The following is an 18,044-nucleotide window of genomic DNA, read 5'->3' on the forward strand; positions in this document are numbered from 1 at the left end:
TACACTCTACATTCATCCACACACTCGTACACTACGGCCAATTTAGTTTATTTAATTCCCCTATAGAGTGGTGCAGTAGGTAGTGCTGCCGCCTCACAGCAAGAAGGTTGCTGGTTCGAGCCTCGGCTGGATCAGTTGACGTTTGTGTGTGGAGTTTGCATGTTCTCCCCGGGTTTGTGTGGGTTTCCTCCGCCTGCTCCGGTTTCCCCCACAAGTCCAAACTTATGCAGTACAGGCGAATTCGGTAGGCTAAAATTGTCCTCAGTGTATGTGTGTGAATGAGAGTGTGGGTGTTTCCCAGTCATGGGTTGCAGCTAGAAGGTCATCCGCTGCGTAAAACATATGCTGGATAAGTTGGCAGTTTATTTCGCTGTGGCGACCCTAGATTAATAAAGGGACTTAGCCGAAAAGAAAATGAATGAATGAATTCCCCTATAGGGTGGGAGAACATGCAAACTCCACACAGAAATGTCAACTGACCCAGCTGGGACTTGAACCAACAACTTTCTTGCTGTAAGGCGACAATGCTAACCATTGAGCCACCGTGTTGTCCTTCAACTAGTTTTTGGTGTTATTGCTGATCATATGTAATATGCTAATGAGCATGTTGTTTCACACCAGAGCACATGGTTTTCAGTGCAAAAAGGTATCAAGTTCTGGGGCCTCATGCACGAAGACTTGCGTGGAAATCATACTAAAACATTGCGTACGCACAAAGCTGTAAATGTGCGTACGCAGAAAAAAATTCAGATGTATGAAACACTGCGTACGCCGAATCTCACGCAAATTCTTTTGTACATCTGAATGAACGTGAAACTAAGCGTAACATGCACGAGCACAAAACCCCTCCCTGCCTCCTCCCCCGTATGAATATGCAAATGACTATACTTTGGCAAAACTCAACGAAAAAGCAACGGCTAAATCAAGCAAAAAGAGAAACTTTGAACAAAATGTGAATTGGAGGTGCTCCTTTCGGAGGTAGACCGGAGAAAAGCGGTGCTATTTGCAAGTTTTTCTCTCCGGAATTAACAACAAAAGAAAAAAAATAGAGAGTTTAGCTGATGCGGTTAACACAGTTGGGTCTGAACATCGCACTGAGTGAATTAAAACGAAATAGTGTGATTTATAGGTGTAAAATGTTGCAGCATCCATAACAGTCTAAGTGGTGCAGTTCGTAAGACGCATGTCAACATGATTGACACGTTCGAGCATGAACTCGGTTCTAATCCAGCGTCTAATGAACTCTTTTTTTTTTTTTTTCCCCGCTACATATCAGATTTTGCCAACTATTTATAACGAGAAAGACAAGTAGGAATCAATAAGTTTGTGCATCATATTTTATTTGCACATTTATTGAATGGAAATGTTTCTGATTCACGCATGCAAATTCATCTTCAGATAGTGTCTTTATAGCAATGTGCGTGCAGTAGATCGCTCAGATTACATTGGGAAAACAGGCGACCGCTGCAAATTGTGCTTTAATGTTTGGCCGGTCAACTGTATGGTATGGAAACCTTATATACCTGCTGAACCCGTCTCATACAGCTGCCATTGCAAGGCTCAGACACTTTATAGAGTGCAATTTAACACAACTGCCTCTAGGAGTCGCCAATGGATATAAAACAGACACGCACAAAAGATGTGCGTACGCCAGCCATTAAGCTGGCGTGGAGGTGTGCACATTCCCACGTTCAGTTCATCATTAGTAAATCCAAACGTGAGCGATTCTGAGCGTGAAACCTGGCGTACGCAAAGTTTTTGTGCGTACGCAGCGTTGATACATGAGGCCCCTGATGTTTTTAGAACTACACGACTAAAGAAAAGATTTACTAAAGATCTGCTAGAATAGTTGGTGGTTCATTCCGCTGTGGTGACCTCTGATAAATAAGCCAAAGGCAAATGAATGATTGAATGAATGCTTAAGACAGTCACCATTTTAGAGTTGAGATTAGACTCAAATGTAAAATAAAAATAACGCAGCAGATTTTATAACAAGAAGTCGATGGAAAGCAGAAATGTTGAAGCATTTACTGCATTTTAACTGATGACAATACTAATTATGTTCATATTTGTCTTGTCTGACAGTGAAAATTCAACCTCACATCAACATCCCGTGTCCGAAAGCATAGATGAAGACAGTACGGTGAAAATGAGGGCCTGTATTAGCGACGGGACCCTGACTAATGATGCTCCCCTGGAAATGAGTCACGGAGGGAGACTTTCGTCAGCTTTGGGTCGTGCTTTTATCAGCATGAGGAGAGAAAGCGTTCAGGATCCCGTTACGCTTGTTTCTCGACCAATGACAGTGGTGCATTTGGATCCCTCAGTGCTGTTTGGGCCGTTTGCTGTGGTCCTGCGCTATCTCTATACGGGACGGCTGGATGAAAATGAAAAGGATTTGATGCACATTGCTCACATCGCGGAGCTGCTGGAGGTGTTCGACCTGCGCATGATGGTCGCTAATATCCTTAATAATGAAGCGTTTATGAACCAGGAGATCACAAAGGCTTTCCATGTGCGACGCACCAATCGGGTGAAGGAGTGCTTGGCTAAAGGAACCTTCTCAGGTTGGAGTTTTGTTACTGTGATGCTTGATTTGGGGGAATTGATTATTTTTATTGTGAACATATTGTTAATATACAGTATATATCATAATATATCTATACTGTACTAATACTACACTATAAAAATATCCGTTAATTAACAGTTTCCATATTTTGTTATTCACAACTGTTTTCCGTTTATTATTACAAGGTGTTTGTAGTGTAATATACAACATCAACCCTGACAATATAGCACTGCAAACTATTAAACATGTTAATAAAAATCACTTTTAATGCTAAAAGCTGTTGGAAGAAAGATCAAGATCATGCAGTAGATCATGCAATTCAAAAGCACAAATAAACAGGAAAAAATAAAAATCATGAATCACAAAATTCAGAAAACTGCTAATTTACAGATTTGTTTTTTACAGACTAGAGCAGGGGTGATCAAACTCGGTCCTGGAGAGCCAGTGTCCTGCATAGTTTAGCTTCAACTCTAATCAAAAATACCTAAACATGCCAATCAGTGTCTTCAAGATCACTAGAAATCTATAAGCAGATGTGTTTGATTAAAGTTGGAGCTAAACTAGAGAATTATAATAATTATAATTATTTTTTTTAATGTTGTTATTACCAAAATTCACAAATATTATATTAAAACTATTGTACTAAAAGAGTCAAATAAAGTAATACAAAGAACTAGGCAGCATTTGCTATTATATACAGTATAGCTAAAATAATAGTAATAATTACTGATTTACTAAACAACTATTGGAATGGTTTACTGCTAAACAATACAAAAAAATCACAATGTTTTCTGATTATTTATTATTATTATGACTTATGATTACTCATATATATACACACACACACACACAAACACACACACACACACACATACACAGTTGAAGTTAGAAATATTAGCCCCCCCCCCTTGAAAGTATTATTTTTTTTATATTTCCCAAATGATGTTTAACAGAGCTAGAAAATGTTCACAGTATGTCTGATAATATTTTTTCTTCTGGAGAAAGTCTTATTTGTTTTATTTAGCTAAAATAAAAGCAGTTTTTAATTTTTTTAGGTAAAAATTATTAGTCCCTTTAAGCTATATATTTTTCGATAGTCTACACAACAAACCATCATTATACAATAACTTGCCTAATTACCCTAACCTGCCTAGTTTACCTAATTAACCTAGTTAAGCCTTTTTAAATGTCACTTTAAGCTGTACAGAAGTGTCTTGAAGAATATCTATCAAATATTATTTACTATCATCATGGCAAAGATAAAATAAATCAGTTATTAGAGATGAGTTATTAAAACTATTATGTTTAGAAATGTGTTGAAGAAATCTGCTCTCCGTTAAACAGAAACTGGGGAAAAAATAAACAGGGGGGCGAATAATTCTGTATATACACACAGTGCTCAGCATAAATGAGTACACCCCCTTTTGAAAATGAATGTTTTGATTCCTGTTTCAGTGAATATAGACAATCATTTTTGATGCATTTAAACAAAACCATGTCCATTAAATATCTTCACTATTAAAAAAAAAAAACTAAAGGCTGCTTTTATTCTAGCTGAGGTAAAACAAAAAAGACTCTCTAGAAGAAGAAATATTATAGGAAACACTGTGAAAAATTCTTGAATCTGTTAAACATCATTTGGTAAATATTTGAAAAATATAAGAAATTCACAGGAGGACGAATAATTCAACTGAATATAAAATATAAAATGATAATATAAAAAAAAATTAAAATTAAAATTATAAAATTTTGGCAAATTTGATTATTGAGATTAGTTTTCAAATTTGTAACCTGTAAATCAACTATGATAGTTTGACTATTTTGTTGTAGAGCCACATACAGTTTATGTCAAAATTATTAACCCTCTTGTGAATTTTGTTTCCATAATTTTTTTCAATTCCAATTTTTTCTTTTAGATAAAGTATGCATGTTTTTTGTCTGGTTTAATAATTATTTTTTTTACTATATTAAGGTCAATACTAATAGCTATAATACATTCATTAAATCATTCATTTCCTTTTCGGCTTAGTCCCTAGTAGTCCCTTATTAATCTGCGGTCGCTACAGCAGAATGAACCGTCAATTTATCCAGCACATGTTTTACACAGCGGATGCCCTTCTAGCTGCAACCCATCACTGGGAAACACCCATACACCCTCATTCACACACATAAATTACGGACAATTTTAGCTTGTTCAATTCTCCTATAGCTCATGTGTTTGAACTGTGGGGGGAAACCGGAGCATCCGGAGGAAACCCACAGGGAAAACATGCAAACTCCACACAGAAATACCAACTGACCCAGCTGAGGCTCGAACCAGCGACCTTCCTGCTAAGAGGCGATTATGCTACCTACTGCACCACTGTGACGCCCAGCTACAATACAAAACAATATAGTAATTCATTTTCTTTTAGGCTTAGTCCCTTTATTAATCCGGGGTCCCCACAGCGGAATGAACCGCCAACTTATCCAGCATATTTTTTCAGCAGCGGATGCCCTTCCAGCCGCAACCCATCACTGGGAAACATCCATACCTACTCATACACTATGGACAATTTAGCCTACCCAATTACGCAAACACGGGAGAACATGCAAACTCCACACAGAAACACCGACTGACCCAGCCGAGGCGCGAACCAGCTAATTAAGTCTTTAAGCTGAATACTAATATCTTGCAAAATAACTAGTCACATATTTTATTCTGTCATCATGGCAAAGACAAAATAAAAGTACTTATTAGAAATAATGAGTTATTAAAACTATTATGTTTAGAAATGTGTTAAAAAAAAAAAAAAAAAAAAAATATATATATATATATATATATATATATATATATATATATATATAAAAGAGTTATAATTTCACAAAAGCTCAAATAACTGTGACTTCAACTCTGAATGTGTGATTTTTAGTTCTATATTGATTATAGCTGCAAAAATGATAAGTTTGCATGATTAAAGTTTTATTTTCTTGCTTTCTCAGATGTGGTTTTTCAGCTAGATGACGGCACCGTCGAGGCCCATAAACCCCTGCTCATCTCCAGCTGCGATTGGATGGCTGCTATGTTCGGTGGGCCTTTTGTGGAGAGCTCCACTAAAGAGGTGAATAACAATCATCATATTAAGGCTGCACGATAATGGAAAAAAAAAAGAAGTGATATTTAGTTTTTCTGTTATATGCATCGTGATAGGAATATAATTTCACAATATGACTTCAGTAACTGGAAAGAATTCATAGTGTTATATTGATCGGAATGATTTGTGTAGGGGAGTGTATCTGTATTTTGTATAAAATATACACAATTATCCAAAAATATACCAAAATAAAAATAAAGCACAGAGATAAATCAATAACAACTGGCTATAAATAATATTAAATAGGGTGTATGCCGAGCTAGTGTGTTTCCCACAGGTTTCTCATTACGATGAACTTCCGGTGACCTGTTATTGTGTGTTTTTTCCATTTTTTTTGGTTCCTTTTACAGCATAGATGTTGTAATGTTATTAAAATACATTCAGTTAAACAGACTTTGGCATTAATTTAGTAGCTTAAACGTAAAACGAGACACAAAGACGTTTACTCGCACGCGCCCGTCAGAATCGGCAGGCTGGCGCAGAAGCTCCATTAATTATACTGGGGTAAAATAAATGCTCATATTATAAAAACATGGAGGTGGAAAATGTAATTTAATGCAGTGCTTCTTGTACAATCTGAGACCCACTTTATATCAGATATCACTCAGCCAGTGGAGATCGCTGATATTTAAAGAAATCAGACCTTAAACGTGCCGATTTTGCAATGGTATTCAGTTCACCGGAAGCGATTAACTGGCAAATTAAAAGTCCTATTAGCATGCTTCGGCATGTATCCCATAATACTGGTTAATATCATCATAACAAAGTATTAAAAGTAAGTTGAACTGTATCGAGGTAAAAAAAAACAACAACAACATACAGTCTTTATTGTAGAAAGAATTCATTCATTCATTCTCTTTCCGGCTTAGTCCCTTTATTAATCTGGGGTCGCCACAGCGGAATGACCTGCCAACTTATCCAGCACATGTTTTACGCAGCGGATGCCTTTCCAGCTGCAACCCATCACTGGGAAACCCCCATACACTTTCATTCACACACATACACTACGAACAATTTAGCTTACCCAATTCCCCCTATAGCACCCGGAGGAAACACAATGCCAACATGCAAACTCCAGCTAGAAATGACGACTGACCCAGCTGAGACTTGAACCAGCGAACTTCTAGCTGTTACAGCGCTATCCATTCCACCACCCTCATCGCAACACAGATGTTACATATACTGCCAAACACTATCACTGTGTATTCCCTAGTGCTTTTGTCTTCATGTCGTACACTGATCATCTTTGTATTGATCTTTTGTGGTGTGTTACTTTGGCTCCACACACAGGTGTTGTTCCCGAACACCAGCCGCAGCAGCATGCAGGCGGTGCTGGAGTATCTCTACACGGGACGCTTCTGCTCCAGACCTGACCTGGATACCATGGAGCTCATCATTCTGGCTAATCGCCTCTGTCTGCCGCATCTAGTCGCGCTTACAGGTCATTATCTTCTCAATGATGACTGACTAAACACTGTAGAGCAGGGGTGCCGAATTAGGCCCGCAAACAGGTTTAATCCAGCTCGCAAGATGATTCTGTAAAGTACAAAAACGAGCTGCAATTTTTCAATAAACGAAGCTGCTGTTCCAATTGTGTCCACTGGATGGCGCAGCTTCAAACGGTTAATTTCATCTGATAAAGCAGGGGTTCTCAATCGGTGAGCCGTGGCCCACTAATGGGCCTAAGCGATCCTACAGGTAGGCCACGAGATTATTAAATCTCAATATAATAATATAATGTTTGGATTTCATTATTAATATGCTGTATTAAAATGAACAAAGTAATGCACTTTCTCAAGTTCTGTGACTGATTACTAGTTGGCAACATGTAAGTTGGTTCATTCACAAACTATGCGTGAAGTGAAAGTCTCTCTTTGTGTATTATTGTGTGAACTATTTAATATATCTGCATATTTGTCCAAATTAATGTCCTGTGATGTATAACAGATGCGTGCCCATATAGGATCTAGCGAAGCCCAGTGGTGTTTCTGTCATATACAGTAAGTTAACTTGCATATGAGCTTCAGACGCCATTTGGCGGTGATGTTCACTGTTTCTGTCAGCGATCCCCCAATAATATCCAGCTGCAAACTCAACCGCTATCAGATCAACAGATTTAGGGTGTTTACTGTATTTAACGTCTGTATATTTTTATATTTAATAGTAGATATTCAGTCAGTTTAGCTTAAAGCAGAAGCTGCTCTTTTGCAGTCTGCCTGTTGACCTGTGGTTCTCTTTGAATCTGTGTATGTTTAAAAAATAAATAAATATATATATATTTATATGTACAGTTTTAATTTTATATATAATTAAATTTACATAAAATCATAGATTTTTTTAATTTTTATAAAATGCCGATAATAGAAAATAATAGAAGGCACAACAAATAAAGACAAATAGATATGTATAATACATTTGTGCATATATAATACATATATTTATAATAAATAAAGGTTTAAATGAGCATTTCATACAAATATTTTTGAGAAAAGTTAGTTTTTCAGGTGGGCCTACAAACATTGATCAGAAAAAGAAGTGGGCCCAACGTGAAAAAGGTTGAGAACCCCTGCGATAAAGAAGCTTTTGGATCGCAGATATAAGTGAACAGCGGGGTGGGGGAGGTGGTCGAGCGTGGATAAAAGTTTAGGGGGTGGTTGGGGGGTGGGAGATGTAAAGTGTAGAGGGCTGGGGGGTCGCTCATAAAAGTAAAGAGCCGGAAAGGGGGGGGGGGGGTCGCGATTATAAGTGAGGGGCGGGGGCGGGGTTTGATGCGGGCCCTTGATAAGATCTCTGGGGCCCCCCTAAATTAATGGGCCCTTAGAATCGTCCTAACTTACCCCCCTTGTGGCGCCCCTAACTCAACTATCATTTGATAGAGAAACAAATCATACTAAATTGTACGAATGAGATTGGATGAATCCATATGTATTAGCAACTATATTAAAAAGTTTGGAATTTCTGTGAGATGGTGTTGTCCTCACGCTCCAGCTTTATGCTTTATGTTGATCATATTAAAACAAAGAAAACAATCTGAAGTTGTTTTTATGTTGTATACACCATGATTTTACTGGTCCGGCCCGCTTGGGAATAGATTTTCCTCCATGTGGCCTCTGAGCTAAAATGAGTTTGACACCCCTGATGTGTCAGTATAATATATATATACAGTTGAAGGCTGAATTATTCGCCCTCTTCTATATTTTTTGCCCAGTTTCTGTTTAACGGAAAGATTCGTTCAACACATTTCTACACATAATAGTTTTAATAACTCTTTTATCTTTGCCATGATGACAGTAAATAATAATTGACTAGATATTCTTCAAGACACTAGTATTCAGCCTAAAGTGACATTTAAAGGCTTAACTAGGGTAATTAGGGTAAAGTTAGGGTAATTAGGCAAGTCATTGTATAACAGTGGTTTGAGCATTATTAGTCTTGGATTGTCTGCAGAACAAAGGGGTGAATAATAATGACCTTAAAATGGGTTAAACAAAATTACAAAAAAACTGCTTCTATTCTAGCCAAAATAAAACAAAATAAGACTTTCTCCAGAAGAAAAAATATTAGAGGAAAAATTGTGAATTTTTTTTTATTAATCCTTTTCAATATGCTGATTTGGTGATGGTATTTCTGCTTTATGCCGAGTTCAGACTGCAGGATTTTCAAAGTCGTCATGTCACAGATGTTTTCACACTGCATGACTATCTGGGCTAGCGTTTTGTCGCTGCTTTGTTTACACTGCAAGATGGATCGACGACTAGGGGGTTTCACACTGCATGACTTTACAATAGAAAGAATCGCCGAAAACTTCGTCCAAACTGCGTCTCACAGCCAAAAACACGTCGTATATCTTTTGTTTTTAACTACATAATGAGGAAGAAGCCTTTAATGGGGTAGAAAATGTACATATTTGCTCACCTGGGTTTAAAGGGAATTAGCCATTTCTCCTCAACTTTCTTTTTTAACTTTCTGTATTGAACGTCAAACAGACACGGGTAAACAAACCTCTACTAGTTATTCCTCCATTTCTTGGATCCAAATAAACTGAAAATGAGCGCTTTTAACTTCTCCCTCAACCTCCAGCTGGCCAGCAGGTACACACACACACAGACACACACACACAAGTGAAAGTTGCTCTCTCATTGGCTGTAGGTGATCGCTGATGTTATTTTCAGTCAAAACTCATTTCACACAGCATGATTTGAATCGCCGACAGCTCCAGATATTCAGCACGCCAAATATCTCGCAGGCTCTCAGATTGCGTCTTTGATCGTTCATACTGTGTGATTGTCACTCACGTGCATGAGCACAGATTTGCCTGTAATTTCAGGCATTTGTCGGCGATTTCTCAAAACCTCGAGTCAAAATCAGGGCTAAAATCACACAGTCTGAACTAGGCATGAGTTGTCTTCCAGGGTTGTGTTAATAGTGTGTGTTTCTGCAGAGCTCCACACTGTGACTGTGCTGAAGGAGAGCGCTGCGGCGGGCACAGACATTGATGGAGACGTGCTGCTGTATCTAGAGATGGCTCAGGTAAAAATACAACTGCAAACTTGAGCAGCAATAGTCAGTGAATTTAGATTTTAGATTTCAACAGAATTAATCTCATGTACGATCTGCAAGATGTTTTCACGGCTGACCAGGAGGTGGCTCTTGTCCACACAGATCTGCACACATTAATGAAATGTGTGTGAAGTCTGTACGCGAGAGAATTTTTTAAGAATCCATGATGATTTAACTTTGCATGCACTTCACAAATTAAAGACGCTGCATTGGGTGACAGTGGCTCAGGGGTTAGCACTGCAAGATGGTCGCTGGTTCGAGTACCGGCTGGTTTCTGTGTGGAGTTTGCATGTTCTCCCTGTGTTGGTTTCCTCCGGGTGCTCCGGTTTCCCCCACAGTCCAAACACATGCGCTATAGGGGAATTGATCAACTAAATTGCCCGTAGTGTATGTGTGTGAATGTGAAAGTGTTGGGTGTTTCCCAGTACTGGGTTGCAGCTGAAAGGGCATCCGCTGTGTAAAACATATGCTAGATAAGTTGTTAGTTCATTCTGTTGTGGCGACCCCTGATGATTAAAGGAACTAAGCTGGAGGAAAATGAATGAATGAATGAATGAAGAGCCTGCATTGTGAGTATTGTTGGTGCTGAAATGTTATCTTGTGTAAACGGTGAATTAAATGTCATATCAGTGTGGTGTCTAGATGAGGAACCACCTGATAACTTTTGTTTTTGTGTGTTTTAGTTCCACTGTGCCGAGCAGCTCACCAGCTGGTGCCTTCATCACATCTGCACCAACTACAACAACGTGTGCCGCAAGTTTCCCAGAGACATGAGGGCCAAATCAGCAGGTACTGCAGGAAGAAGAGCTTCATTTACAGTTGTGTTGTTCAGATTGAATACCCTTTCATTATGTTGGTGGCTGTTTATGCCCCACTTATAATTAGGGGCCAAGCTACGTATGTGCGTAGGCACCTATTGCTTTCGTTAGCGTTCCTATTATTCTTCTTCTTCCGTTTCTTCCGCCGGATTTTAATATAGGCGTATGCGGGAAAGTTGTATAATTTGGCACAATGATAGAGGACAATCTTAACATTAATCAGACCAAATATGAAGTCTCAAAATCAAACTCTCTAGCGCCACCACTTGTCCAAACTTTCACGTACGTTTATCATAACTTTTGAACCGAATGCGCTACAATCAAAATTCTTTTTTTTCTCTGATTCCTTGGCTCAGTCCGATTCAAACTCACCCTATGACGGCATTTTCCGTCATACATTTTTTGCCTGCTATTTGAAATTTTTGGAAAAACCTAATTGATCAAACTCGTCCTAGGCCGTTACTCTGATTTTCACCAAAATTGAATCACAGGATCTACAGACCATGCCAACCAAAAGTTATGGAATTCAAGTTGATTAGACCAACCGTTTTCGTTTAACTTGTGATCAATTTTAACGAAGAACTTGCGAAAATGGACTTGAGGCGATATCTCCATAACACATTCACCGAATCACCCCAAACTTGGTGTGTGCTATGACAACTAGGGTCTGAGGTTATATGCGGAGTTTTGGCGCACTGCCACCTAGTGGTCAGAGATATAAAAAACTTGCTTTTTTGGTTTATAACGTCTCAACCTTTCGTCCGAAACTCATAAAACTGGTCTCATTACATCCAGCAGAGCATGTCGAGTCAAATGATGTCTGATTTTCACAAGTCAGACATTTTGGGCGTCGCCCATTTAAATTTTTGCCCAAAAATGCTATATTTTACCAACATATTCACATATCATTACAAAACATGGTATGATTCAACCCCATGCCCTGAAAGTTCTCAAAAACTTCTGGAGCAGCGCCACCTTTTGGCCAAAAGTGCTTGGCCCCTTAATTGCTGCTTGCAGCTATATTTTGTTTTTGCTATTGTTTAATTTGATGCTATGGCAGTTGTGTGTGTTGTGTTTTAAACTCCTTCAATGGTGTTTGTTTAGAGAACCAGGAGTACTTTGAGAAGCAGCGCTGGCCGCCGGTCTGGTTCCTGAAGGAGGACGATCACTATCAGCGAGCCCTGAAGGAGCGCCAGCAGGAGGACAGTCTCAACCTGAAGAGGCAGAGCAGGAGGAGGTGGACCCTGAGGAGCATACAGAGCCCTGCGCCGCCATCATCACCTTCATCATCACCATCATCATCAGGCTCATCTGCTATCATCTGACACACTGACTGACCTTCATCATCATCATCATCAGGCTCCTCTGCTATCATCTGACAAACTGACTGACCTTCATCATCATCATCATCAGGCTCTTCTGCTATCATCTGACACACTGACTGACCTTCATCATCATCATCATCATCAGGCTCCTCTGCTATCATCTGACAAACTGACTGACCTTCATCATCATCAGGCTCTTCTGCTATCATCTGACACACTGACTGACCTTCATCATCATCATCATCAGGCTCCTCTGCTATCATCTGACAAACTGACTGACCTTCATCATCATCATCATCAGGCTCTTCTGCTATCATCTGACACACTGACTGACCTTCATCATCATCATCATCATCAGGCTCTTCTGCTATCATCTGACACACTGACTGACCTTCATCATCATCATCATCAGGCTCTTCTGCTATCATCTGACACACTGACTGACCTTCATCATCATCATCATCAGGCTCTTCTGCTATCATCTGACACACTGACTGACCTTCATCATCATCATCATCATCATCAGGCTCTTCTGCTATTATCTGACACACTGACTGACCTTCATCATCATCATCATCAAGATTCTCCGGTATCATCTGACACACTGACCTTCATTATCATCATCAGGCTCTTCTGCTATCATCTGACACACTTACTTTCATCATCATCATCATCATCATCATAATGCTCCTCCGCCATCATCTGACACACTGACTGACCTTCATCATCATCACCATCATCATCCTCAGGCTCCTCCGCCATCATCTGACACACTGACTGACCTTCATCATCATCACCATCATCATCATCAAAATCCTCCACCTTCATCTGACACACTACCTGACCTTCGTCATCATCACCATCATTATCAAAATCCTCTGCCATCATCTGACATACTGATTTTGACTGACCTTCATCATCATCACCACCACCATCATCAGGATCCTCCGGCATCATCTGACACATTGACCTTCATTATCATCTTCTTCATCCTAGCCATCATCATCATCATCATCAGGCTCCTCTGCTATCATCTAACACACGGACCTTCATCATCTTCATCATCTTCTAGAGTTGTCAAAAGAAGTTGGTACTAAACTATTATAAATGCCCCTTTCCTGCCAAAACTAAAGTCATTTATAGTAAATACTGTTTTTACCATGTACCATATACTGTGTACACACACACATATATATATATATTATTTACAACTCTTTGTTAATGAATGCTCCAGCATATTACCTATAGTAAACCTGTACTAAAGTAGTGTACTTGAGTTTTTACTACAGTAAACTGTGGTGTATTGCAGTACAATATTCACTATAGTTGCGGAAAACTACAGTATTGGGTCATTCGTTTATATAACTATAGTTGTTGTGTTACCATAGCAACTGTAGAATCACCGTAACAGATTATTTATTTATATCACTATAATTATTGTTACCATAGCAACTGTTGAATCACAGTAACAGATTATATGTTTATATCACTTATAATTGTTACCATAGCAACTGTAGAATCACCGTAATTATTTGTTTATATCACTATAATTATTGTTACCATAGCAACTTTAGAATCACCACAACAGATTATTTGTTTGTATTACTATAATTATCGTTACCATAGCAACTTTAAAATCACCATAACAGATTATTTGTTTATATCACTATAATTAATGTTACCATAGCAACTGTAGAATCACAATATATATATATATATATATATATATATATATATATATATATATATATATATATATATATATATATATATATTGGTTGAAAAACGCTAGTATTTACTATAAATTACTATAGTAGGGCTTAAACACTTCTGATTGGCCATTGGTTCACATGCTCATCAGATAAGACTGTGATTGGCTATTTTTTTATATATAATATAGTTTTTGTTTTATTAATTATATTAATTATTATAAAACAAATTTTATCACATATATACATTTTTTTTTTACCTTTAGCATCAATTTAGTTTGCCTATTTAATAATTTAAATGTTTTAAAATAAACATTTTAAGCTTTAAATTTGAAGCTTTATTTTATTCACCAAAAAATATGTTTTCGTCACACATTTGACATCAAGGCCAAAAGAGATTCCTAAGATTTGAACTATTTCAAGTTAATTATAAGTAATTAGCTTAAGGGTCATTTACACAAAACACATTTTTCCATTCAAAAGTGCTACTTTTCCATCTTTCTAACGCTCTAGATAGACTTGCATGACTGTTGTGTTCACACCAGACGCAGAACGCACAAATAAATTGTGATATTTGCGCATAAATATATGCTTGAACATTTTGAGTTTTGAGTTTACTCTCTTCATTTGCTCGTCAATTTCACTTCTGCGAATTCTGTCTGCCCTCTGACTCTAGCTTCGTGGCTAAATGGCTAACATGGATTTTATTAAGATAGTAGCTGTGCTTAATGTGCTTTAGGAAGGCTGAAAAACAGCGTAGATTCGTTTGGAGCCTTGTATAGTCCTCTAGATCCTTTCAGAGGTGCACCCAACTCTATGAGTTCATCAACTCCTCCAGAAACTATAGCTGGATGATAGAGCTTTCAGTGGTGCTTCAGACTGAGCCAAGCCCAGTTTGATGAACTGTTGTCCGGTGTTAGCAGGAGGAATTTAGCTACGTCATAATCACGGCCCTACCATGAAAAGCTCATGATTGGTTAACGTGGTGTGAATGTCCATTACAATTCAAATTTTTCAACTTCGATTTGTGTAAAACACGAGATACGCATATTAAACATGTTAATCGCTGTTGGCGCCAGTGATGTAGTGGTTAGTGCGTCGACACATGCACTCTGGTGTTCACGGCGACCCGAGTTCGATTCCGCCTTGCAGTCCTATGCCGATCTTTCTGCGTCCCATGCTTTCCTGTCAATTCTCTCAACTGTCCTGTCTAATTAAGGTGAAAACCCCCCAAAAAATATAAAAAAAACCCCCCAAAAAACATGTTAATCGTTCAAATCGTGCTATAACAACGTGCATATTGTGCCGGAGGATGTCTATTTGCATCTTTGCATTGACTAAATGACTCGCGCTTGCCGCTTTAGCCCCATCTGCTGTGAATGCAGCATTACATTCACATCTTGAATGTGTGTTGTGCTATTAGGATGCTGTGTCAAATGAAGAGTTGAACCTTTTACACAGCACCACTCATCGATGTCATTTCCAAAGCGGTGGACCAATCAGAAATGTTGAAAGCTTCTATTTACACTCGCAAGTTGGCATGACAACTGTTTATTTTACAGGACCATGGCGGAGGAGGTGCTTTTTGTTAGTTTTATAAAACATTCCTAAGTGCCACGTCTCACATTTTTTGATGCGAAGAAGTCTCCTATGTAAATGACCCCTAAGTAGTGTGGTTTAGTTAGAAGTGTTTTCCTGACCTGCCACTGAAGAACAACAAAAGCTGTTCAAGAATTAAACTGAACCTGTCTGAACAGATCGCTGTGCATTTTTAGCCAATAACGCTTTATTTTTATTACTGTACCTGTAATGACTGCTGTGAATCAGATCACATAAATATACAGTATGCCACATGAGAAAATACTACAGTGTTTTTCAATTATACTGTAGTGAAGTGCATTATACTGCAAGTACTATATTATTTACAACTCTTCAATAAAGACTGCTCCAGCATACTGTAATATTAACTATAGGGAACTGATCAACTGTAATAATACTGTAGTATACTTTAGTTTTTACAACAGTTAACTGGTGTATTGTAGTATAATATACCCTACAGTTGTAAAAAACTATAGGATTGGGTCATTCGTTTATAATACTGTAGCTAGGTTGTTAGGTTACCATAGCAACTCTAGAATCACCACAACTGATTACTTTGTTTATATTGCTGCAGTTGTTGTGTTACCATAGCAACTACAGAATAACCACAGCAGATTAATTTGTTTACTGTTGTTGGTGTGTTACCATAGCAACTGTAGAATCACCACAACTGATTACTTTGTTTATATTGCTGCCGTTGTTGTGTTACCATGGCAACTACAGAATCACCACAGCAGATTAATTTGTTTACTGTAGTTGGTGTGTTACCATAGCAACTGTAGAATCACCACAACTGATTACTTTGTTTATATTGCTGCCGTTGTTGTGTTACCATGGCAACTACAGAATCACCACAGCAGATTAATTTGTTTACTGTTGTTGGTGTGTTACCATAGCAACTCTAGAATCACCACAACTGATTACTTTGTTTATATTGCTGCAGTTGTTGTGTTACCATAGCAACTACAGAATAACCACAGCAGATTAATTTGTTTACTGTTGTTGGTGTGTTACCATAGCAACTGTAGAATCACCACAACTGATTACTTTGTTTATATTGCTGCCGTTGTTGTGTTACCATGGCAACTACAGAATCACCACAGCAGATTAATTTGTTTACTGTAGTTGGTGTGTTACCATAGCAACTGTAGAATCACCACAACTGATTACTTTGATTAACTTACTGTGGTTTTTAGGTTACCAAAGTAACTGTAGAATCACCACAACTGATTGTTTTGTTTATATTAGTAATTGTATGGTTTCTTTAGAAACTAGAGAATTACGAAAACAGATTTATTTGTTTATATTGTTGTTTTTTAGTTACCATGGCAACTATACAATCACTACAACAGATTATGTTGTATAGTTGCTATGGTATTCCAAAAGCTGCAGCAATATAAACTAATTAATCTGTTGCGTTGATTCTGATCACCACACCAGATTAATTTAAGTGCTTCACTACAGTATGATCTAAAACACTAGAGGATTTACTACGAATTACTATAGTATTTTTGATGTGGGTGATGTGATGACAGCAGGTCTGAGTGACTGTAGAGTTGAGATTATATATATCTGTATATACTGTACTGTACTGTCTCAATGTGATTTCCTCTAGATTCTGCTGGCGGAGTCTCCTCATGTTTCAGTTATGAATCGAGACGCTAATGAAGGGATTCTTCATGCTTGTTTGCACAATGAAATGAAAAGTTATTAGTAACTGAGTTTTTCTCTCGCATGTCAGCCTTTCTTGCAGTTCCAAGTTTGTAACTCAGAATCGTAATAAATATGATCGCCTATATCAAGTAAGTGCTGCAATTTCAATAAATTCACAATTAAGGGATTTTTAAAAGAAGGGTTTTTAGCTCACGTTTACTTTTTCCTCACAGGTCTGACATACAGTTTTTGCAGTTAGAACAGTATCATGTAATTCTGACAAACCCCCCCCCACGTTTGACTTTTTTTGGTCTCAAAATTCTTATTTTTCTGACATTTTTAAATCGCATTTTTAACATTTTCCCTCATTTTTCTGATTTTTTTTATTAACTTTTTTTTTTCAGTTATCACGTTCTCCCCTCACATTTGTAAAAAAAAAAAAAAAAAAAGTCTAATACATGTCCTCAACTGTAAGATGTATTTCTCTCACATTTCTGAGATTTTTGCCTAATTTTTTCCTTTTATTTCTCAAAAAATCTGCCATTTTTCCTTAAATTTCTGGAAACTTGTTTCAAATTTACATTTTCCCTCATTTCTGGCCATTTTTTGTTCACATCTTTTCAAATTTCACTCTCAGTTCTGACTTTTTTTCTTCTCACATCTGTAACATTTTTTTC

At 37.8% G+C, this 18,044-nt stretch overlaps 1 protein-coding gene across 8 annotated transcripts in view; it reads left to right on the forward strand.

Moving 5' to 3' along the window:
- rhobtb2b (Rho related BTB domain containing 2b) overlaps positions 1-17,516 on the forward strand; it is a 29,958-nt gene extending 12,442 nt beyond the window's left edge. For 2 of the 8 annotated variants that reach the window (XM_017358113.4, XM_073915249.1), the window contains 6 exons: positions 2,086-2,567; positions 5,552-5,670; positions 6,994-7,144; positions 10,145-10,233; positions 10,947-11,052; positions 12,186-14,120. In XM_017358113.4, coding sequence (XP_017213602.3) covers positions 2,086-2,567; positions 5,552-5,670; positions 6,994-7,144; positions 10,145-10,233; positions 10,947-11,052; positions 12,186-12,406 — 1,168 coding nt within the window. In that variant the 3' untranslated portion in view covers positions 12,407-14,120. Of the gene's footprint in view, positions 1-2,085; positions 2,568-5,551; positions 5,671-6,993; positions 7,145-10,144; positions 10,234-10,946; positions 11,053-12,185; positions 14,121-17,329 lie in introns of those variants that run through there. The other 6 variants (XR_012386593.1, XR_012386594.1, XR_012386592.1 and 3 more) reach the window with 6 other exon arrangements.
- Positions 17,517-18,044: the final 528 nt, after the last annotated feature.

Source organism: Danio rerio, chromosome 10, assembly GCF_049306965.1.
Source record: "Danio rerio strain Tuebingen ecotype United States chromosome 10, GRCz12tu, whole genome shotgun sequence".
Lineage (NCBI taxonomy): Eukaryota > Metazoa > Chordata > Actinopteri > Cypriniformes > Danionidae > Danio > Danio rerio.